The sequence below is a fragment of the Metarhizium brunneum genome, chromosome 1, assembly GCF_013426205.1.
Source record: "Metarhizium brunneum chromosome 1, complete sequence".
Taxonomy (NCBI): domain Eukaryota; kingdom Fungi; phylum Ascomycota; class Sordariomycetes; order Hypocreales; family Clavicipitaceae; genus Metarhizium; species Metarhizium brunneum.
The window spans coordinates 3096284-3118480 of record NC_089422.1 but is presented as its reverse complement, the minus strand read 5'-3'; the positions used below and the strand labels follow the sequence as shown (position 1 = coordinate 3118480).

At 54.3% G+C, this 22197-nt stretch overlaps 8 protein-coding genes across 8 annotated transcripts; 3 read left to right on the top strand and 5 right to left on the bottom strand.

The window, feature by feature from the left end:
- Nucleotides 1–50: 50 nt before the first annotated feature.
- G6M90_00g009540 (uncharacterized protein) lies at nt 51–1525 on the bottom strand (the record flags this gene model as incomplete). Its single annotated transcript, XM_014694074.1, has 2 exons — nt 51–1280; nt 1367–1525. The coding sequence occupies 2 exons, from the start codon at nt 1523–1525 to the stop codon at nt 51–53; spliced, it is 1389 nt and encodes a 462-aa protein (XP_014549560.1).
- Nucleotides 1526–1971: 446 nt separating this feature from the next.
- mvd1 (Diphosphomevalonate decarboxylase) lies at nt 1972–3217 on the bottom strand (the record flags this gene model as incomplete). Its single annotated transcript, XM_014694075.1, has 2 exons — nt 1972–3085; nt 3156–3217. The coding sequence occupies 2 exons, from the start codon at nt 3215–3217 to the stop codon at nt 1972–1974; spliced, it is 1176 nt and encodes a 391-aa protein (XP_014549561.1).
- Nucleotides 3218–4026: 809 nt separating this feature from the next.
- On the bottom strand, nt 4027–5154 carry G6M90_00g009520 (uncharacterized protein; the record flags this gene model as incomplete). Its single annotated transcript, XM_014694076.1, has 1 exon — nt 4027–5154. One exon carries the CDS (start codon nt 5152–5154, stop codon nt 4027–4029), a length of 1128 nt encoding a protein of 375 aa, XP_014549562.1.
- Nucleotides 5155–6622: 1468 nt separating this feature from the next.
- G6M90_00g009510 (uncharacterized protein) lies at nt 6623–8122 on the top strand (the record flags this gene model as incomplete). The annotated part of the gene is made up of 2 exons (XM_014694077.1): nt 6623–6932; nt 7002–8122. 2 exons carry the CDS (start codon nt 6623–6625, stop codon nt 8120–8122), a joined length of 1431 nt encoding a protein of 476 aa, XP_014549563.1.
- Nucleotides 8123–8964: 842 nt separating this feature from the next.
- Nucleotides 8965–10667, top strand: sidL (Acyltransferase sidL; the record flags this gene model as incomplete). The annotated part of the gene is made up of 2 exons (XM_014694078.1): nt 8965–10475; nt 10550–10667. 2 exons carry the CDS (start codon nt 8965–8967, stop codon nt 10665–10667), a joined length of 1629 nt encoding a protein of 542 aa, XP_014549564.1.
- A 1167-nt stretch (nt 10668–11834) lies between these two features.
- Nucleotides 11835–16036, bottom strand: G6M90_00g009490 (uncharacterized protein; the record flags this gene model as incomplete). Its single annotated transcript, XM_014694079.1, has 3 exons — nt 11835–14320; nt 14391–14505; nt 14564–16036. 3 exons carry the CDS (start codon nt 16034–16036, stop codon nt 11835–11837), a joined length of 4074 nt encoding a protein of 1357 aa, XP_014549565.1.
- Nucleotides 16037–18067: 2031 nt separating this feature from the next.
- pho-4_0 (Phosphate-repressible phosphate permease pho-4) lies at nt 18068–19909 on the bottom strand (the record flags this gene model as incomplete). The annotated part of the gene is made up of 3 exons (XM_014694080.1): nt 18068–19191; nt 19253–19771; nt 19834–19909. 3 exons carry the CDS (start codon nt 19907–19909, stop codon nt 18068–18070), a joined length of 1719 nt encoding a protein of 572 aa, XP_014549566.1.
- A 1735-nt stretch (nt 19910–21644) lies between these two features.
- Nucleotides 21645–22043, top strand: SDH8 (Succinate dehydrogenase assembly factor 4; the record flags this gene model as incomplete). The annotated part of the gene is made up of 1 exon (XM_014694081.1): nt 21645–22043. The coding sequence occupies one exon, from the start codon at nt 21645–21647 to the stop codon at nt 22041–22043; it is 399 nt and encodes a 132-aa protein (XP_014549567.1).
- Nucleotides 22044–22197: the final 154 nt, after the last annotated feature.

Here is a 22197-nt window from a genome sequence, read left to right as displayed (position 1 = left end):
CAATCGTAAGCTACTCTACATGATTTTCGCATCCATCAATCTTTGCGCAGCTACTCGTCCTTCCGGGCAGCTGACTGGGCACGGAGTCGAATAGGCGCACTCGTCTCAAAGGCCTGCGCCTCCAGATCCCAGCCCAGCCGGCCCAGTGACTTCCACAGGTCCTCGTCATCCGCGTGCCTCTGCGTGAGTGCTGCAGAGGTCTCGACGTGATAGCCCTCCTTATCCATCGACCACGCAGTCTCCATTGCTTTAAACCACGCCAAAACGGCGTGTCTGGGTTCGCAGCCGAACCAAAGCAGTACCTTGATGGCTCCAATACGGCCGTCGCGCGGCTCCGTAACAAACAAGGTGTACTTTTCCCCATCTACCACCTTGACTCGTCTCCCGTTGCAGCTCGCAGCGGCCCTTTGGTAGCTCTCGGCAAATTCAATCTTGCAAACCCGTTCGGCAAGGCGACCACCTACCACAGGAAGCCACAAGACTATGTTCTCCCGCGCGGCCACGGCCTCAGGAGTAAGCACCCTCCCCGTCGTCATGTACTCCCTGAACAGAATCGTAGCTCGCTGGCGATTAAGCGTCGTCATACAAACGCTCCTCACGCCGAGATAGTTCATCCAGAGATGCGCAAAGACCAAAGCCACCATCAAATAAACGACGCTCTGATGATCTTGCACAAGCTTGACCACCAGAGTGCCGACGACAAGTCCAATCAACCCCACTGCCGTTTCCTGGCTGGCCTCCTTGGCATTCAGCTCGGCCAAGTTGTCGTGTTTGGCGAAATGCACGCTCAAGGCGGCCTTGCTAGCACCGGCCGCCACTCCGCATAGGGCCCGCAGAGCCTGCCCGACAGAGAGGGCCAGGATCTTGCCGTAGTCTCCAAAGTAGGGGCTGTAGAGCTCGAGGAAAAACGCCGAGTCGTTGAAGATGTCGGCCAGGAAGCGGAACCGCTTGGCGTCGGGCTCGATGCGCAGGCCGAAGCGGTGCGCGAACACGATGGTGGCGATGCGGGACGTGGCATCCGTGAGGATGGTGATGAGCATCGCAAATGTGGCGGAGGAGTCGGCATCTCCCACCCCCAGGCCCTGGAGCAAAGCTCGGTTGGCCAGGAGGGACGTGATTGTCGAGAAGAAGGCCTGCAGAGAATCATACGTTTGATAGGCGAGGTAGTCGTTGGATACGGAGTGGGGAAATCCAATGGGCAGAAAGGCGTCTGAGAGAAATCGTTTCCATTCCCGCACGGAGCTGTGAATGATGCCGTTTGGCTCGGTTTTGGACTCCAGCTGCCGCGTGAAATGTCAGTAGATTGATTCATGGGTTGGTGGTGGAGTGAGTGAGTGAGTGAGTGTTGGAGCACGGTGAAACTGACAATCGCTATGGTATTGTCTGGGCGATGAAGCCAGCGACGTTGAACGTTGCCCGACTTGTCAAGCTCGGCAATCTCGACATCGTCCCCTTGCTTGATCAAATCTGCGAACTGAATGGGCGTCTGGTCATTAGTATCGTTGTGGAGGACTTTTTGTTCCATGGTGAGTGAGATGTCAGAGGTGCGAAATTGCCAAAGTGGTGCCGGAATCGTACGGAGTACTAAGCCATAAACGAGAGGACAATGATTTCGCACCGTGGTCCGCAACACACGTTTGGAAAGAATATAGAGAAAAAAACTAAATGGTGAAGAGGAAAAGTGTGGGTTTGCGCGTTCATGACACGGTGTTGTGAAAACATGCCTGGTTATTTGAATAGCTAGTCGCTCACAGCTGCCAACGACACCCTGCCAGCTGGTGGTGATGACGCCGACCAAGCTTCAGGCCGCGTTATGTTGCGAGAGTTCCGCGAATCACCCGAAATCACCTGGTGTGTCGAAGAAAGTTGCCAATATGCAATGCCTCTGAGTAATTACAGCACTTCATTAATATATAATGGCTTGCGTCTAGGTGAACAATGGCATGTCTAGCTTCAAATCTCACAGCATGCCTACCTCTTCACAGCCTGACCATCCTCACCCACCAAATACTCTTCCGTCTTCAACGGACCCTCGCCAACGCCAGTCATAATGACTCTGCTCACTCCGTCCTTCAACGTGCTAGCAATCCCATCTTCCAACTTTGCGCCAGACTTGACGCTAGAACTGTCGTCTTTCCATCCCGAAACGCCATTCAGAACTCCTGCAAACGCACCAAGCACTGTGGGGGCATCTTCCTCAAGATAGTAAACGACGCAGTTGGGACCGGCATCAAACGTGTAAGCGGCAATGGTCTTTCCAGCCTTGGCGTTGATTGACTCCACGGCGCGGATAGCCGCACGAGAGACGTCGTTCATGTAGAAAATTGGGGGATATGTATCGGCACAGCAGGCGTGGAACGAATTGGAGTCGCGCATGGTAACTTCGGCAAACTTGGCAAAGTCCTTGGCCTTGATGGCCTTCTCCATGAGGTCCATGTTGGCGGGGACGACTTGGGCGATTCTCTGCTGGAACAAGCCGGACGTGGCGACTGTTTGCTGCATGCCAGAGGTGGATGAAACGCCCTTCTTGGCGGCGCTGACAACGAGGATAAGTGCGCGCATGCTGGGCCAGTGCGACGCCGGCGCGACCAGATCGGCCATGGAGTCGCTCCCGTCCTCCTTGTCTCCCATTCTCCACGCAACGTAGCCGCCAAAGAGGCTGCGGCACGCTGATCCAGAACCCTGTCTAGCAATCAGGGAAAGCTCTGACGGCGACTCTGGAAGTTCGTATAGGTTGGCAATGGCCTGGACCAAGGCGGCGAAGCCAGCGGCCGAGGAAGCCAGACCAGCAGCTGTGGGGAAGTTGTTCTCGGAGACAATCTTCAGGGGCAAGGTCGACAACTTGGGAAGAGATGCGTTGGAAGCTTCCAGGGCGGCACGGCGAGCTCTCAATTCGCGGAAGCAGGCTTGGGTTCGTGCTCCGGAGATGTCCGAGGGTTCGCCATTGAGCATCAGGCTATCACCATCGGAAAAGGAGGCGGAGCAGGAGGCTGTCGTCAGGGTTCGGAGATCAGCTTGAGAGAGCGTGACGGAGAGGGAACTGTTGGTCGGGAGGTTGAGTTTCGCATCTCGCTTGCCCCAGTATCTATTCGAGACGATATCAGCAGAGGTTCGCCCTCAATTGCAAGACTGGGTGTGGTGGGGGAGACAATTACTTCACAACGGCGATATTCACCGGGGCCGTGGTGCTCGCGCGATAGACCTTGTTGTCAGCCATTGTCGAAACGCCTGTCGGCTGTCAACTGTCAATTGTCGGGAGTGGGTGAAGTTTGACAATACAACGAACACTTGGCCTTGCGGAAAGATTTGGCCTACACCGCTAGACACTGGGAAAAGAAATCAATGGCGAGAGCATTCGAGAAGGAGATTGATTGGGCTTGGCCGTCACACGTTTGGCCTGTCACATTCGTCTTTTAGTGCGGGGCTCCGTTGGGAAAAACCCCGCCATCGCCGCCCGAGGTTGCCAAGTCGACCAACATGGACGGATGAGATTGGCCACCTGTTCAGCATCTCAATCACCTTAGTGTCGAGCTAGCATTGACAGATGGCATCTGGGATCCAACCAGTCGTTGACATTTGCAAGTTGGAGACGCAATTAGAAGTTCTCCACTGTTAACCTCGCAGATCACTCCAACGTTTGATGGTGACAGACACCAAGAAGTCGACGATCACTACAACATCATTATCGAGCCACAAACCGGCGCAAAGCGTTAAACATTCATCATTACATCACGAAACGCCACAAGAGTCTTGACAACTATTACAATTTATTATCCAAGCCCGGCAGAATACAAAACCAATCCAAGCACTAGTGTGTCCATTGACAGAGTGACGAGAAATGGTCCCCGAATCCACCGGTTGTGCTCTCATGTGAGCTAATAAAACATGTACAGAACAGAGAAGAAAAGATACAGGCCCCCTCTCCAAGAAGTGATGCGCTTTGCTACCATCTTCATCCAGGGCACCGACATATACATCCATTACGACAAGTTGGAGTCCATTGGGCCCCTAGCCGATTGAAGTCGATCAGAGGCTAGAGCAACCACGCCAAGAGGGTGTTCGCTCGATATAGTAGCCCCTGAGGGTGTTGCTGACACGCATAAACTCGCGACGGAAAGTCATGTACCGATCCTCGCCGGGCAGATCCGCCAAAAGGAGGAAGTAGAAAGGATACCACGTGGAAATAAAGGTCTGTTCCAGTGGATTAAACTCGTTGGCGTTGTACACCGGGCGGCTCAGGCCAACGGGCACGACGATGTAATAGTCCGTGTGGATTCTCGCAACGACGAGGTTGAGAATTCCGGCGTCTAGAAGCATTTTTTGGATGCGAAAAGTGAACTTGTCCAAGATGGCTCCTCCCTCGAATGCTGGGTAGTATCTCTTGTGCGGAAAGCCACTCTGCGAGGCCTTTTCAAAGATTCCTTTGGCCTGGGAGCTCCAGTAGTAATCATGACTTTGGTCATGGGCCCATTTGACAAGTTCTTCGCCGCTTTGTCTGCTCCATGGCTTCCAGCGGAAGTATCCCATGAAGTCCATCTCCCATTCGAGGCGCGAGTTGTTGGCCATGAGGGCGGCCTTGGTATACAACGCCTCGACTCCCGCACGTAGCATCATTCTGTCACAACGCGTTCGTTGCCGAGCGTTTACGATACTCGGGAACCAACGCTGTATAGAAGGCACGACCGGGGTGCGGTACAGATACGCCGGAACTGGGGTCGGTCGAGGTGCTTGTTCGCCATTGCGGCCGACTCCAGCTACAGAGGATACTCTTGCCCAGTTAGATAGGATTGAGGGTCCGTCGTATGCCAAGTTGTGAGCCAACAGTGCGCTCTCGGTCAGTGGCCCTCGTGGGCCAGGTCGGATACGTCTGTGGTCGACGGATGCCAAATCGAGAGCGGTTATGGTATTAGAGGTGAATGGCAGTGACGAGTCAAGTGGCGTAGAAGTTTCGTTGCTTGACAAGTCGAGCGCACGTATAGTGTTTGAGGCCATTCGTGCATGGCCCGTTTCCGTAGACAAGGGCGGAAACTCATAGATGGGCCGGGGGCGTGATGCAAGACTTGCACGTCGGGAACGTATTGGAAGCGTCAACCTTGCACCGAAAGTAGGAGCCATGGTTGAAGCTGTTGAGGCCAAGGGCGAGCTCACGGACATGATGACTGTGGAAAGAGACTGTGACGTTGGTGTTTTCGTAGCTAACAGTAGTAATACAGAAAAGCGAATTAGAGTACGTCTTTGTAGAACATGGAAGACGAAGAGACTGGGAAGCTGAGCATATATATGTCTTTTCCCCCAGAGGGCTGGGATTGACAGGCTTGCCCGTGTACTTTGGATTTTGCAAGTAGCTGAAGCATATCGCAAAGGACCAGCTAACTAAACATGGCACTATAATGGCCTAGCATTGTCTAGTAGGCTTAACCTGGTACTTTTGAGAATGCTACTTGGATTATACGAGATGCCACACACTAGGGCAGGCGGTATCAAGGTTGAAAGACGCAAAGACACTTTGCTGGACAAGTACATGGGGGCTACGAGAGAGCGAGGGATGGTGATGGAATTGACTATTACAGCACACTGTGGAACTTTATGGAGCTCTTTGGCTGAATCTTATCGTCGTTAGGTTAGACCGAAATAATGTAATGCCAATGTGAACACTGGCACAAGACGTCAAAGGCCAAGGTACGTATCAGAGGGCCATTCAAGCAGAGCAACTCCTAGCAGATGGCACTGAACATGGCCATCGATGTACTTGAACAACCAGAGACTCACAGAATTATGGAGTTACGCTGGCAAAGGTTGACTACCCGTAGACTTCTGCCGTAATATATCATGGCACCGCCACAAAGAGCAAGGGTAGAACTACTAATTCGAAGAACTCTAAGTAACTAGCGGACCATCAAAATGCACCGTCTTATTACATGGTAGAATGTACACATTCTAAAGACATTGGGAGTTTTTTTTTTTTTTGGGGCAGAATTATAATGAAAAGACTCGGTAAGTCAAGTGAGGCCAAGTCAAAAGAGCTAGGACAGCCGTCTACAAGTGTCTGGTACAACATTGTCTGGACTCTGCAGCTCTGCAGGTCTATTTTGTCTGCTGCTTTCTCGTGTCGCCAGCGGGGTACATGAAGCAATCAAATCGATCAGGATGCCGCCACGGAGAAGTCACTGCTCAGTAGACAGTCGGAGGCTGGGAGCCACGTGCACGGCTCGAAGCCTAAACATGAAGAGGTGATGCCGTCGGCGCCTCGCCAAAGTTTGCGTGCGCCTCCAGACAGCGAGCAGCGAGCAGCGAGCAGTGAGCAGTGAGCAGTGAGCAGTGAGCACCAGCAAGCGACTGCCGTCTTGTTCCTGGGCCTGGGAGCGGGCAGCCGCGGCACTTGCGAGCCGACCACATGACGTCTCTTCCGCCTGGCACTGGTGACGTCATCATACCAGCAGATGCACAGATGCACAGATGCGCACCGTCACGTTCAGCAAGCGTGGTTGCACACGCGACCATCAATTGATTCCATTGACCTCACATCGCCAACAGAGGTTGCTGGACCGCACTGCTTTCATATTTGGTCTTTTCACGCCGTGCCTGCACAACTGCCCCTCGGGCTTGAATTCCGCACGGCGCCATGGGCCATGTCATCCGTGGCACCACGTTGGCCGCCAAAAAGATGGCTTGGCCGCCCGCCGTGAGCTTGGGCAACCCGCAAGCTGGCTGTTGGAGAGCTTCACCGTGGCCCATGATAGCGCCTAGTGCTCTCAAGCTTCAGTTTTCAAGTTCCAGCACAAGGCATACCAATTACACTAATTCCCGGGACGAGGCTCGCGGCCGCGGTTCAACACAGCGAAAGGTTGATGACAGGCCGTGGCATCGTGAGAGCAGTGGATCGTTGCCCAAGTCGACCTCGCCTGACCCGACCGGGGGAGATGCAACCAAAGGTCTGTGGAAGTCAAGGGCCTGCTCATCCTTGTTTCCGCGACACGAGAGGCGCTAACTTCTCGTCGCAGGCCGTCTGCTAACGACTCCCACTCGACTGCTGAAGCTCATCCTCCCCATCCCCTTTCACCCCGAGCAAGAATACATCAATTCGAACGAGACCAAGACAAACAAGCCGAAACAAGAAGCGGTTGAGCCTCTAGCGTTGCTCGTCCATCCGCAGCAGCCGCTCTCCTACCTGGAGAGGCTCATCCAGGCCGAAATCCCCCCTCTTCGGGTAAAGGATCACGAGAAACTGCCCGAAATCATCTTCCGGGCCGAGGCAGACTACACGGGCGGCAACAAGAGTGATGAGAAAAGGGGGGAGTCGAATGGCAACGGGTCCAACGTTGCATCTTATTCTGGTCTCGGGCGTGAGGGGCCAAGCAAAGGCGACACTCACTGGGTCCGCTGGAGTGGAAGCACCGAGATTGGCGACTTTATTCGAGACGCCGCTCGTGGCCGCGAGTTTTCCGTCACGATCGAGGGGCACGGCGAGGAGCTGCGAGTTGCCGTGCCGAGCTTCAAGGACAGAACATACTACATGCGAATGAGGCTGCGGCAAATGTCGCAGGAGATTGACCAGATGGCAACGGTGAAGCGGGAGTGCGATCTATTGGCGCACAAGGGTGCTCATGCACTCGCCAAGGGCGGCTTCGCGGCGTTGGCAGGCTGGTGGGGGATTGTTTACTATGTGACATTTCACACCGACATGGGCTGGGACCTGGTCGAGCCCATTACCTACCTCGCGGGACTGGCCAGCATCATGGGCGGCTATCTGTGGTTCTTGTTCATCAGCCGGGACTTGAGCTACAAGGCGGCCATGAACGTGACGGTTTCAAGGCGGCAAAACGCTCTGTATCAAGAACGGGGGTTCGACCCGGCGAAATGGGACCAACTCGTACATGACGCCAATGGTCTTCGACGAGAGATCAAGTTTGCCGCTACGGAATACGGCGTGGAGTGGGATGAAATGAAGGATTTGGGGGGTGAGGAAGTCAAAGAGGCATTGGAGGAGGAGAAGAGTGACAGGGAAAGGAAGCGAGAGCAGGAGGAGGAGGATGATGACGGCGATGACGATGACCAGGGCCAGGGCCATGACCAAGGCCAAGAGCGCAAAAGGAAGAGATCAGAGAGTTCCAAGACGTCTTGACATGAGCCTTTGCGGAGCATCAAGTGTCGAGTCCACGTTTGGCTGGCAACACGGCGTAGTCGGCATACAATAGATTTCATGGCATTTATCAGCCATCACAGGCCAATCATGCGGTGACGCACTTGTGACAAAGACGGACGCAATAGCCGCAAAAAAACCCTGGCGTCCCGTCACTGTAGCATAGAACTTCCCTTCTCGTCACATCTGTCACAACGGGAGCATCCACGGTCAGCCCACGGTGCACACAAGCCCCGCCCCCGACAGGCACCCAATGTCCGAGAAGGCCTTGGTCAAGATCGGCTGGCCAAATGCGGTTCCTGGTGTTGGTCATGCTGTTGGAAACGCGCATCGCGTGATTGGCCCGTCTCGGCGCAACCCGGGCCATGGTCAGGCCCGGCTCGGAGTATCACACCAAGGCTGTGTTTTTATCCATTTATTTGATGCATTTTGGCGCTTTGTGCTCTTGCCGAGATGGCGAGCCAGGCAATTATTGAGCGGCAGGACATGGCACGGTTGGCTTTGTTTGGCCTGGCTCGAATCCTCGATCACCCCACCTGCCTCTCCCGAGTCCTCGGTCCTCAGTCCTCTCTTCCTTCCTCTCCTCGTAGCGCTGCAGCGCCCCCTCCAGTTGGCAGTCACTCATCCAACTACTCCAGACTGGACCCCAGAGCGGGGCATCATCGCCTCGATCACTTCACCTCTGTTCATCCGTGAGCCCTGGCCTTCACTCTAAATATTTCTCGGCCCCCTTTCTTTTTCTCTTTCCATTGTTTGTTTTACTATTCACATTCAAACCCAGTCTGTCTTGGGGCTGGTATGAATCAAAACATCTGTGCGGCACCATGACGCCCCAGATCTTACACTTGCCCGATGGCAAAAAGTTCACCGTCGCCCCCGTCTTTGGCGGCCTGGGATTCCGCAGCCATAATCACCATAACCTGCTCCATCCGTATCCCGGAGGCTGGATGACGGTGCTGCACACCGAAGAAGACAGGGTCGGGTTTGAGGGCCCCAACGGCGGCGAGGGCCAGAAGGACCACGACGAGAACCTGCCGCCCCAAACAAAAAGGCGGACCAAGCCCTTCACCAGGCCTACGCTGCAGAACGACACGCTCTTCATCTCGTCCATCTCCATCCCTTCCGACGCCGAGTTCAAGCCAGCCGCTAGCCCGACGAGGGAGATCGCCATGATGCTCTGGATCACCCTGTACTGGTACTTTCACCAACCGCCTCCGGACAGGGAACTGCACACGGCGGCCTCCAAGGACACGCCCGCTGGCGCGAAGCCCGTCGGCGAGTGGAGGATTCGCATCAAGAGGGACGGCGTGCTCCGCGGGAGGAATCTAATCCCCAAGCTGGAGAGGATGGGGCTGATTGCCTCCGAGGACACCGCCGTGGGAACCTGCGTCGACGACAGCGGCGACGGCTGGACCAACATGTTTGTCTCGAAGCGCATGTTCTGGCAGATCCCGGCCAACTTGTTCCTGTTCACGCTGCAGCCCGTCCGGGGGCTTGACATGCCCGGCTCCCCCAGCACGAGTCGCCCGGGCTCGCCCATCAAGGACGATACGGGGCGTTTGGACGTGCGTCCGATGTACTCGCAGTCGCAATCGCAGTCACAGTCGCAGACGCCGGCCCTCACACCCACGGGTGCCCTGACGCCCAGCGGCGGACAGCTGGCCGCCGATGTGCCGGGCGCGCCGATGCCGACGAGCGTCACGGCCGCACCGGCGTTCCCCATCGGGCCGTACTTCTCCTCATCCCATCTGCCGACCTACTTCCCGCCGCCGCCGCTGCAGTACGTCTACACCGACGGCGCGCGCCACCCGTTGCGGCCCAAGCCCCCGCGGATGGGGGAGGTCTTTTACACCCGCTTCATCGACAGCCTGGGCCAGTACCTGTCGTTCCGGGTCGCCTCGGCCTCGGCCTCGCCAGTGCCCTACCTCGGGCCGCTGGGGCCCAACCCCCCGGAGCAGAGCCACCTGTCCTCCATGAGCGACCGAGATCTCCTCCAGTCGTGGTTCGCGAGCCAGCGGGTCAGGGACTTCTGGGGCAGCTACACCCCCGAATTCCTCGAGACGGCCCTGTGCTCGCGGCACTCCTTCCCGGTGATTGGCCTGTGGGACGGCGTCCCCTTTGGATACTTTGAGCTGTACTGGGTCAAGGAGGACATTCTCGGCCGCCACGTGGGCGACGAGGCGGGCGACTGGGACCGCGGCGTCCACATCATGGTTGGGGAGGAGTGGTCCAGGGGCAGGGTGGCCGCCTGGCTCACGAGCTTGGTGCACTACTGCTTCACGGCCGACCAGAGGACCATGAATGTGTGTCTGGAGCCGAGGGTCGATAACCAGAGGTGCGTGTGTGTGTTTGTCTCTGTTAAATGTTTCTCTCCCCCTTTCGTACGAACAAGTGCTGACCTCGGCGCAGGGTGCTGCGACACTTGGACGCGTGCGGCTTCTCCAAGGAGAAACAGGTTGCGTTTCCTCACAAACAAGCTTGGTTCGTGAAGCTGCGGCGGGAATTCTGGGACGGGCCAGCCCTGTAGGAGCTTGTTGCAGTGGGAGCAATGGTTGATGATGAGCGGGACAGGTCATCTGGTGGGCGTAAGCAACGATAATCTACATTGTAACCTGTAATCGAGCTGCGTTCCTACTACAACCCCGTCATGTTTCTGCGATTCGGCCCCGTCGCCATGCCATAAACCCCGGTGTTGCTCTTCATGGCATACACCCTCTTGACTAGTCTGGTGGTGATGCCTCGCCAACAACTCGGAGCCCTTGAGCCCTTGCCCTGCTCTTTCTCGGCGCATCTCGCCTCCGTCGATGCTGCCTCCTCCACTACACTGTTGACGTGTCGAGGCGTGAGCAAGTCGATGGCCGGGATCATTGGGCAGCACGGCAGGTTAGGCGGCGCGGCCAACAAGCGGGCGTGATGGGCGAGAACCACGGTTTTGGGGTACTCTCGCGGGCCTGGATGACGACGAGTGGGAGCCCATCATAGGGGTCGATCTGACGGGGTGCGTGTATTGCTTGAGGGCCATTGCGGACGGGGCCCGCCATTGTAAACATGGCTTCTTGTTCATGGAATGGTGAGACTGCCACTACGCTGCCGCGCTTGAATTCCGGCATCGAAGTTTTGGCGCAGGTGCTGCCGCGAACAATCTAGAAATAGGGTATCATGGCGCATATGGTGCCAGAAAACACGGCGTCACGGGACTTGCGAGAGCTGCGGCAAAGGAAGCATTGAAATGGGCATCGGGGTCCGGGTCAACGCCGTTGCGCCGGGGACCGTATACACACACATGCGCAGCAGGCTTAGATTGCAGGTGGCGGTTTTACTTCTTGGCCCAGAGAATAGCTTTGTGAGCGGGAGTGTTTACTCGACGGACGGAGCGTGGCTATAAGTGAGTCGAGGAGTGGCGTGGCATGAATCCACGATATCCACGGACTTTGCTAGCGATGTAGCTTCACTCGACGCGGTGGCCATCCGACGTGAACTATGACCCCTATCACAGGGTGTCTTGGTTTGTCATTCATTATATTCTCAATAGCTTGAGCCCATGTCTATAAATTGTCATTGCTACCTGTGCAGTAGAATAAAGGAAAATCACCCATATCATTAATAAAATAACCCTCTGGTATTTTTGTCTTTTCATGATGCCTGGCTTGCTCCATCTCTTGTTTTTTTTTCAATTCTCGTGCCCCTGGACCACTTAACCAACCCATCTACGGACACTCTTAAAGATTCGAACCCAGGGACCAAAGTCACCCCACTCCTCGGTGGCCTTGGGGGGGATGTAGCTGTTTACGCCAGCAACGATTGTTCGTTCAGGGTGAGGCATCATGGCAACAAAACGGCCGTCCCTGCTCGAGACACCAGCAACACCCCCGGGGCTGCCGTTGGGGTTGTAAGGATATTTCTCAGTGACCTTCAGCCTGTTGTCAACATAACGCATGGGGATCATGCCCGAGTTGGTCAGTTCCTGCAGGGAGTTTGGTGAGGAGAATTTGGCTCTTCCTTCGCCATGAGACACAACCACAGGGAGTGATGAGCCGTTCATGCCGTGGAAGAAGACGGAGGGCTTGCTCTCATCTTCCTGGATTGTCACCATGCTGTATCGGCCCTCGAACTGAGCACTCTCGTTGTGAACAAAGGTTGGCCAGTGTGCCGTGCCAGGAATGAGCTCCTGGATCCGAGTCAGGAACTGACAGCCGTTACAGACACCAAGAGCAAAGGTGTCGGGACGCCTGAAGAAATGCTCAAACTCGCGGCGTGTGCTCTCATGCATCAAAACAGACCTGGCCCAGCCTTGGCCAGCACCGAGAACGTCGCCATATGAGAATCCACCCGGGGCGGCAATACCGGTAAAGTCAGCAAGAGACCGCCCTCCAAGGACATCAGTCATGTGAACATCAACCGGCTCGAACCCAGCAGCTCTGAAAGCGAAAGCCAATTCAGCATATCCATTCACACCCTGTTCTCGGAGAACAGCGACTCGAGGAGTCTTGTTGAAAAATCCAGTAATGGAGGATGTGAGTGGTAAAATGTTCTCGGATGGTGAGTAAGTCAAGTGGTAAGAGAGGCCAGGGTCGGACACATCGGAAATTGCGGCGTATTCGGAGTCGGCACAGGCAGGGTTATCTCGGAGCCGCTGCATCTGGTGGGATGTCTTGGACCACCACTGTTGCATTTCGGTGCGATCAAGATTGGCAAACGTGGTCGCCCCATGGCGGATAGTCAAAGACTGGTTAGGGCTAGCCTTGACGACTCCAAACTTGCGAATCAGGCCAGGAGGGGGGCCGCAGGTGGCGAAGCATCGCTTGAAGTTGATCTCATCAGACGCCTTGACCTGGAAGACAGCACCAAGCTCCTCATTGAACAAGGCTTCAATCATGTCGCCAGCCGAGCCGCTCTTCGAGATACCATCCATCATCATGTCAACGCCGCAGCGACCAGCAAACATCATCTCGGCAATGGTTGTGATCAAACCTCCGTCAGAGCGATCATGATACGCCAGGACAACGCCACTCTTATGAAGTTGCGAGAGAGCATCAAAATAGTCGGTAATGAGGTTGAAGTTCTTCATGTCGGGGGCCTCATTTCCAATTGCACCGAGCGACTGGGCCAACGCTGAGCCTCCCATGGCTCGTCGACCTTCTGCCAGATCAACAAACACCAGAATAGACTCTCCAACCTCTTCAACTCTTCGGAGCTGAGGGGTCCATGTGCTCAAAATGTCCTCCACAACCGCGAAAGCCGAAATAGCCACAGAGACGGGGGCCGTTACGCTCTTCACTTCGTTCTGTTCCTTCCAAACAGCCTTCATGGACGTTGAATCCTTTCCAACGGGAATGCTGACGCTAAGTTCAGGGCACATTTCCATGCCAATAGCCTCGACAGCCTCATAAAGAGCCGCACCTTCGCCAGGGTGGCTGACAGCTGCCATCCAGTTGGCCGAGAGCTTGACTCTGCGCAAGTCTCCCATTACATCTGCAGCACCAATGTTCATCAAGCTCTCTGCGACAGCCATTCTGGCAGAGGCTCCGGGGTTTATGAGAGCCAGAGTCGGTTTCTCACCCATGGCCATGGCCTCGCCAGTTCTCTGCTTTCCACCAAGGCTGAATGAAGTAGCTGTCACGGCAACATCGGCCACTGGAGTCTGCCAGGGTCCAACGAATTGATCACGAGCCGTAAGACCACCGACAGTTCTGTCTCCAATGGTGATGAGGAAAGACTTCGAGCCCACTGCTGGCATGAGGAAGACCCGTTCCACCGTTTTCTTCACCAGCGTTGCATTGTCTAGGTCAGCTCCAAATGCCTTTCGAAGACTGGCCAGGGCATCAAAAGGTGTCAGATTGGCCTTCTTCGTGTTGACATTTCGTTCCTGCTGATGCTTTGGTGGGAATAGTGCATCCATTGGCAGGTCAATGGGGCGAGGATATTCTTTGGATTCGCGGTCTGTGAGAATCAACTTGGCGTCTCCATTTGCATCCTTGGTGGCAACGGCTCCAACATCTGAGAATCCACAACGTTCTCTACGGCAAATGCTAGTGAAGCGATTCATGTTTTCGGGATTAATTAGTAGGACATAGCGTTCCTGAGCCTCATTACACCAGATCTGCAGAGGGCTCATGCTTCTGTCAGCACTCTCGACTTGGCGTAATTCGAAGTTGCCGCCAAAACCAGCATCTTTAACAACTGTACAACATGTTAGGGGCTAAATTGAACGGAGAGAAGCAGCGCTAAATGGTGAGGCATCAAAACGTACGCTCGGGTAAGGCATTGGAGAGGCCGCCAGCTCCAACGTCGTGAATCATGGCAATCGGGTTCTGTTCGCCAAAAGCAGTGCAGGTATTGATGACCATTTGGGCGCGGCGTTCCATCTGGTGCAAGAATTTAGCAAAATGAAGGCATTCAAACACAGTTTCAGAATAAGCCAACCTCTGGATTTCCACGCTGCACACTATCAAAGTCCAAATCAGCATTACTCTCGCCGGACGCATTACTGGACGCAGCACCGCCCCCGAGGCCAATCAACATGGCCGGGCCACCAAGAACAATGACGTGGGCACCTTCGCGGACAAAGCGCTCCTCTTTCAGCGCGTTAGAAGGCCGAACTGTGCCAACACCACCAGCCAGCATAATGGGCTTGTGGTATCCGCGCCATGCCGAAGCTTCAGCTTTAGCACCTTCAGCGGGAGTTTCGGGAGTAAGAAGCGTTCGAAAGCAGCCCGTAAGACAAGGGCGGCCAAATTCGTTATTGAAGCGAGCACTGCCGATAGGGGCCTCAAGCATGATGTCTAAACTGCTGGCGTAGTGGGCGGGGCGGCCTATATCAACTTCCCAAGGAGCTCGATGATCGGGAATCAGGAGATCAGAAACCCAGTAACCAGCAAGACCGCCCTTCGTCACGGAGCCGCGTCCGACAGCAGCTTCGTCTCGAATTTCACCACCAGAGCCGGTGGCGGCACCGGGGAAAGGTGAAATCGCAGTAGGGTGGTTATGAGTCTCGACCTTGGCCAAAATATGGGCAACTTCTGGGGTCATCGTCCAAGTTCCAGTAGAGTAGTCGGGGGCCCAAAAATTCGCAGATTCACCCTGAAGAACAGCGGCATTATCGCTGTAAGCCGAAACGGTATAATCAGGGGTCTTCTTGTGTGTGTTTCGGATCATTTCGAACAAGCTTTTATTCTTCTTAACACCGTCAATTGTCCAGTTGGCGTTGAATACCTTGTGGCGACAGTGTTCCGAGTTGACCTGGGCAAACATGAAGAGCTCCACATCGTGAGGCGAGCGGCCGAGCTTCTTGAAAACGTCGACAAGGTACGCCATTTCCGATTCATCAAGGCTCAGTCCCTTTTCTTTGTTGTAGTCCCGGAGGACGCTGAGAGGATCCTTTCCGTCGGCGAAAATGTCAACGACAACAAGTGGTGCAGGAACCCCGGCAGCAAACATGACGTCAAGTTCAGGCTTTTCGAAGGAGAATATCTCGGTCATACGATCGTACAGGACATCCCGAAAAGTGGCGTCTTGTCCACTCTGATAGGGCTCTTCGAAATCGATGACAATGAGTCGGCCCTTTTCAATGCGGTTGACCTGATCCTTCAAGCCGCAGACATGGGCAATGTTGGTGGCTTGAGAACTCCATGGCGAGAGGTATCGGGGGGTGACGTAGACGGTAATTGTGTTGCTGGTGCTCTCAGAAGCAAGGAGGGGTTCGGAGTCGACATCCTGAAGGAGTGTTTTCACGTTGTCCAGAACAGCCTTGTTGGATGACTTCAGGTCGACAAAGTACACCCACTGGCCCCGGATCTGCTGGATCTTGGGCTGGCTGGTCTTGTTGGCACGAGCTTTGATCTCTTGTGCACTGGTAGCCGTGTAGCACGAGCTACCGACGAGAATCTCGTGCGGCATGTTGAGAAGTGTACCGCCGTGAGCGATAGATTAAAACGTGTAAAACGCCTAATCGTGGAAAGGCGTAAACATGAGCCTGGGTCGACGAATTTAGAGTCTTGCTGCCCCTCCTCTTATCGATAGAGGGGCTCATGAAAATTTTCGGACCGGCGTTTGCCCGCATCGACCCCACCAGCAGAGCTTGCTGGGTTGGGGTTAATGAACTGACATCTTCTGCCGGAAACCGGGACGCAACAACACCATGGTCTTCAGCACCGAAACGCAGGACCAGTTCACATTACTTGAGGCGTTCTTGACACTGTAACACTCGAATTTGCAGTGGCCTTTTTTGGTCAGAGGAAGTTGGTTCTTCTGGTGGTTTTTACGTCAATTTCCTTGCTGCTGAGAGCCCACGATCCAACCTTCGCTCCACATGCTACCCTAGGTCTAGCGCATGCGGAAAACGCATTCTATCCTGCAGGTACAGGAACATTCGCTAGGGATAATAGATCGAAAGCAAGTGGGAAGCATAATCAATGCTTGTTGGGTCAGCTGTATGATTGGAGTGCTAGATGCAATGGTGCAGATACGTCAGGCCAGATGAGTGGCAAAGGTTCCTGCACATGAACTTATAGACCGACATGGCCATCGCGGCGGTAGCAGCTGTCAGAATAAGGTTGCCGAAAATGGGTAGTGATCACAGTTGTTCGGAGAGAACAGGACATTGAACAAATGCTATTCACTGCCAATTCATAATCAGTTGAGGGGCAAAGCTCGTGTGCATGATCATATTATCAGTAACACGCCACACCTCAAGCAGCACTGCATGATAAGCTCATCAGTGGCTTGAATGGTCCCAAAGTCCAAGGTAACCTTGTTCCTCATCCATCGCGGTCTTTGTATTACCCGGTCCATGAGCTACAGACGGCTGCTACAGGACCTGGATAGTGTTGGTGGACGATCACTGGCCAGAAATGTTGAGTGGTGAGTGATAATAGGCAACAAGTTCGTTCAAAGCCGTGACGGACGCACCTAATCTTCCGTGACGGCGCCGCACTTTGGCAAAAGTGGGGCCGAGCCGGATGAGCTGATCGGGAGATCAGTCATCCTGAACAGCATTGTGACATGGCACGATGCGCACCACGCCCTTCTCCCTGACCAAGCTTTAATGCGCAACTTGCTGGATCTATACGCTTGGTGCCGGCTTCACACAATTTCGGAGTGCTGTCCGGTGTTTCTGCCGCTTCATGAGCAGGTTCAGCTAGTCGCCTGTGCTGGCCGTTCCATCGGCATCAATATCGCAGACGTTTCCGGCCCAAATCGAGAGGGCTGGTTGGCGGATTTGTGCTGATGCCTTTTTTAGGACCTGGGCTTGGGTACGTGTCAAGCGCCGGCTCGCCCAAGAAGAAGGGCCTGAAGCTGCCTCCCAAGGTTCCTCTGCGTGCAAAACTCTCGCTATTTGCCCGCGTCGCCGTCATTCGGCCCTTTCACATACTCATCGCTAAACTCATCCTCACCTTCTTGTGTCTCTACGTGGCGGTCAACTTTGGCATTCTTTTCAGCTTCTTTGCTGGTGTGCCTCACACATTTGGCCTTTTTAAATATGTCTTATCTGTTTATGCCTGTTTTCTACCGTATTGTATGTTTTCGCAGGGGCGCGTTAAGCTGATGTGTGAGCGGTTAGTGATGCATGAACACATTTCGCAACTTGACTCCACATGATCACATCCATGACCACCCTCTTCCTCAGAAATTCACTTCATAGCATCGCTAAATCTAGGTTTTCTTATTAAATTTATTAAATTTATCAAATTGTGTCTTACTTTTCTTCTATCCTCTCTATAGACTTACATCTTACATCATATTCACACAGAAAAGCCTCATGCCTGCCCCTCACGTTCTGACATTGATTCATTGTAACTCCTCGTAAAGGCCACGTCGAAACGATGAAAAAAAAAAAAAAAAGGGTTGCTGTGCTAGAAAAACTGGCTCCAAACTCCAAACGCCATTCCATTCCTACGTCGCGAATTCTACACCCCGAAACACAAAAGTTCACCACCTCGGTGCATACAGAATTAAGCCCATCAGACAGCCGGATGTCAACGCCGTGACTGGCACAGTAATGAGCCAGCCCAAGTATATCCATCCCACCAACCTCGGATTGATACATTTCCAATCCCCATTAGCCAGGCCCACGCCCACCGTAGCTCCTGTAATGCACTGGGTCGTGGACACGGGCAGCGATAGTTTAGTCGCCGTGAGGACGGTAATGGCGCTGGCGAGTTCCATACAGAATCCCCGACTCGGTGAAATGAGAGTCAGCCGATTACCCAATGTCCTCATGACGTGGTACCCGTACGTCAGCAGGCCGAGCACAATCCCTCCGCCGCCAAAACAAAGCACCCAGATGGGAATATGGACAAGATCGGGGATGGTCCCTGTTGACCAGACTTGGTACGCAGTTGAGAAGGGAGCAATTGCGTTTGAGACGTCGTTGGCTCCGTGTGTGAATGATGCTGCGGCCGCGGTGAGGACTTGGAGTGACGAGTACACGTATTCCGCTCGGTTGTCGAATCTCGTTGCTCGAGAATGCATGTCTTCAATATCCCATTTTAGAACTGCATTGCGCTTCTGCATTGCAATGACGTCTTGTTCGATGCCACGAAGTAGGAAGCGATTGGCTTTCCAGGCAATCACTGGAAAACTCGTTGATGGCCCGGGTGGTCTGGGAGGAATAAGCCCATCGTTTGATAGAGAATCTCTTCGAGTAGAAGGCATTGGTGACAAGGCAGATGGCGGTAGAATAAGATCGTCGTTCTTATCCATGTCGGGTTGTTCCCCGGGGCGACCTCTCTGCACCGATTGCAACAACGTCTCTGATGCTCGCATACAATGTAATTCTTCGGGGGTTAGGTGGCCACGGTAGTAGTCCTTGATCTGCGGCTTTACGAAACCAGGAGGAGTTGGCGGAGGTGGCTGTCGTCGTAAAAGCCAAAGTCCCTGAAAAACATGATACCATTTCAAGGTCCAGTCTTGACGCATAATTCGTACCCAGAGATATGGCATGACAAAAATCATTTGCAGTAATGTAGCTCCAGCGGCTGCGATGCCAACGGACAATAGAACCTGCGTGGTTGATAGTTGGACTATCTGTATGCCCTTCCATACAATCAACACTGCACGTTGTCAGTTCCAGCATGCCCACAGCTGATTGGTGTCAACTCGTCAAACGCTTACTGGTAATAGACGCAACCGTAAGAAAAGTATAAAAGGGGATGGAATAGAAGGCCCGTTGCGCCGCCGTCGGCTTGATAAGAACGCTATGCTTTGTGATTAGAAATAGCAAAGCACCCAGGCATCCCGCCATGCAAGGCGCAACAGCCCAGGCAGCAAATACGTGCGAGAGGCCCGTCCATCCCCAATTCACATTTTGAATTCCAATGGACGCACTAGCTGTGCCTATCAGTCCGCCAACCATGGCATGCGTAGTGGAAACGGGCATGCCATACCGGGTGGCCACGGTGAGGAAAGTCGACGATGCCAACACTGTGCACATCATGGCGAGCAGGAGGACTGGAGGCGAGGAGTCATACTGGTGAGGGTCGACGATTTTGGTGCGGATCGTATCAGCTACTCGACTGCCGACGGTTGCACTTCCGGAGAATTCACAGACAGCAGCCAAGGCCATGGCCTGCTTCAAGGTCAGAGACCGGGAAGAGACTGACGTTGCGAACGAGTTGGCGACATCATTGGCACCTAAGCATGTTAGCTCAGAAGTCTTGTTCCTTACGCCTTGACACGCCTGTATAGATGCCTACCGATATTCCAAGCGTCAAGAGCGGCAAATGCGGCTGTAAGAGCAAACACATAAGTATATTGAGTTAGAGCCGCCATCTCATGTGTCGAGGCAACTCAATGAGTGCCGTTGGCCTCGTCAAAAACTCGTTTGGATGGACCAATCTGGTCGGTGTACGGGCCTAAAAAGGCAGACAGATAGGGCTCGGGCTTTTCTCTCAGAACCAATCTACTTGACTTCCACATCCATTGTCATTGATAACGAAGAGACCAGCTGAGGGAAACGTCAAAATGCGGGATCCGAGTGCTAAAGGCCAATGAATGGGAGTATATGGAGGCGATACAACAGCCAGTGCCTACTGTCAACTCTAATAGCCCGTTGTGAGTTCCGAGCCTTTGTGAGTCCTCAAACACTACAGTATTGCCAGAGCTTCAAAAGCAAACTACAGCAGGCTGGGGAGCTGGGGAGCAAGAATATATGGTGTTGAGAGGCACCGGTTGACGGCTGCCGACTTCCACGCGCGCATGTGGTTGACCCCAGGACTGTGATTCGACGCTTTGGTGCTGCCATCGAGGAGACAGGCCAGCACAACAGGTCAAGGAGATGCCAAGGTAGCATCGAGCGTGGTGAGGAAGACTAGCAGGGGTGGGTGGACGGGACCAAGACGTTGGAGTTGATTCTGGCGATGCTAGCATCATGGGTCGGCAGAGTTCCGCTCTCGGTCGCCAAAGAGGCGTTGAGTTCGGGGCCATGGATAGAAGACCAGGCTATCCATCGTATCGAGGCACGGGATCATGGGGTGTTCGATTCAACGTTTGTCTCCACGACCCCGGCCGGCCAAGCCTTGCGAAACCAAACGTGTTCTGCCAGGAGAGCACCGCGATGGCACCAGTATGTATGTGCGTGCGCCAAGCGTTTCGTTTGACTGAGAGAAGTTGATGCATGCTCCATGTCGTGGTTTGAGCAGCAGCATGCACCCTCGCACCTGCTGTGAAGAGCGGACGCTATACTATTAAGAGAACCGGACAATTATGGAAGCAGCTAGCGTCCTACGCATGAAGTGGGTGGCATCAATTCCGGTCGGGAGACATGTCTTCAAGAGGCAACGTGGATGGAGCCTTCTATGCGAAGAGCCGGAGACGCCAGTTCCATGTCTAAACCTCCGTTATCAACGCTGAGTACGTACCACTCTCTTGAAACAGGAATCGGACCCAGAACCGGAACCAGGAACCCGGCTCTGAGCAGCTTATCTCTAGATCCAGAGTCCGCGACACTTTATGCCAACATGAAGCTGGTCCACACTCTCGGGGCCCAATGCGCTAGCCCAAGGGAGCACTCGGGTGGCACAAGAAACCGTGTATCTATTACAGTTTCGCGACCAGACGCTTCCAGAATCCTGTACATGGGATGAAGAAAATCTCCGTAGTTCCAAACACTCCGTGCCGTTACCTGACAGATCGATGCAGCTAAATGACAATGCGCCACTGTTCATCCGTCGCCCGCCTATCGTGGTAGATAGATAACTTACCTTGTGATTTTACTTCACCAGGCACAATGCAAACAGATGATAGGGCTGTCTATAGCCTAACTTGTCCGCTGGCAAACAATTGAAGCGCCAGGCTATCACTAGATTCACTACCGCATACCCAGGTACTAAGTAGGCTATGTGACAGCCGACTCCCGGCCCCACACGCGACACCCTCAACCAATCCCGCACCTCATGAAAGCCATCAATCCAAGCGAGCACATTCGCCTTTCTCAACTCCGGTTCCAACCATCAGCACAATTCAAAAGCACCACAACAGCCCGACGCAATCGTCTCAGAAGCCAACAATGCAACGCCTACGGCCCCTTCGCGCAATCCTCACCCGCGGAACCCGCACACGCACCTACTCATCCTTCCAGACCCGTCCCGCGCCCCCAAAGCTCCCCGCCTCACAGCAAGCCGAATTCGAGCGTCTCCAACGCGAAGCCGCCGTCTCCTCCGCCTTCCAGCCCGCAAACACCGGCGCTCCCGCAGAGTCACTGTCCACCCAGGGACAGACGCAGGCGCAGGCCAATACGCTCACGGAAGAAGAGAGTGTGAATCCGGCTCTGTTCCGCGGCGCGCCGCCCGAGTTCGACGGCGACAAGAATCCCAAGACGGGCGAGGTTGGCGGTCCGAAGAATGAACCTCTGCGGTGGGGAGGCGACGGCGACTGGAGCTACAACGGGCGTGTGACGGATTTTTGATCCAAGCAAACAATCCACTCTGCCGATACTTTTGACGGGGTGGGTGTACGGCACCAGATGCCAGCGGTGGGAGAGGGACGGCCTATGTATAGCACTTATGACGAAGACGGCCGGGGGAACTGGGATGAGAATACTCGCTCGGCATGATGGAGAC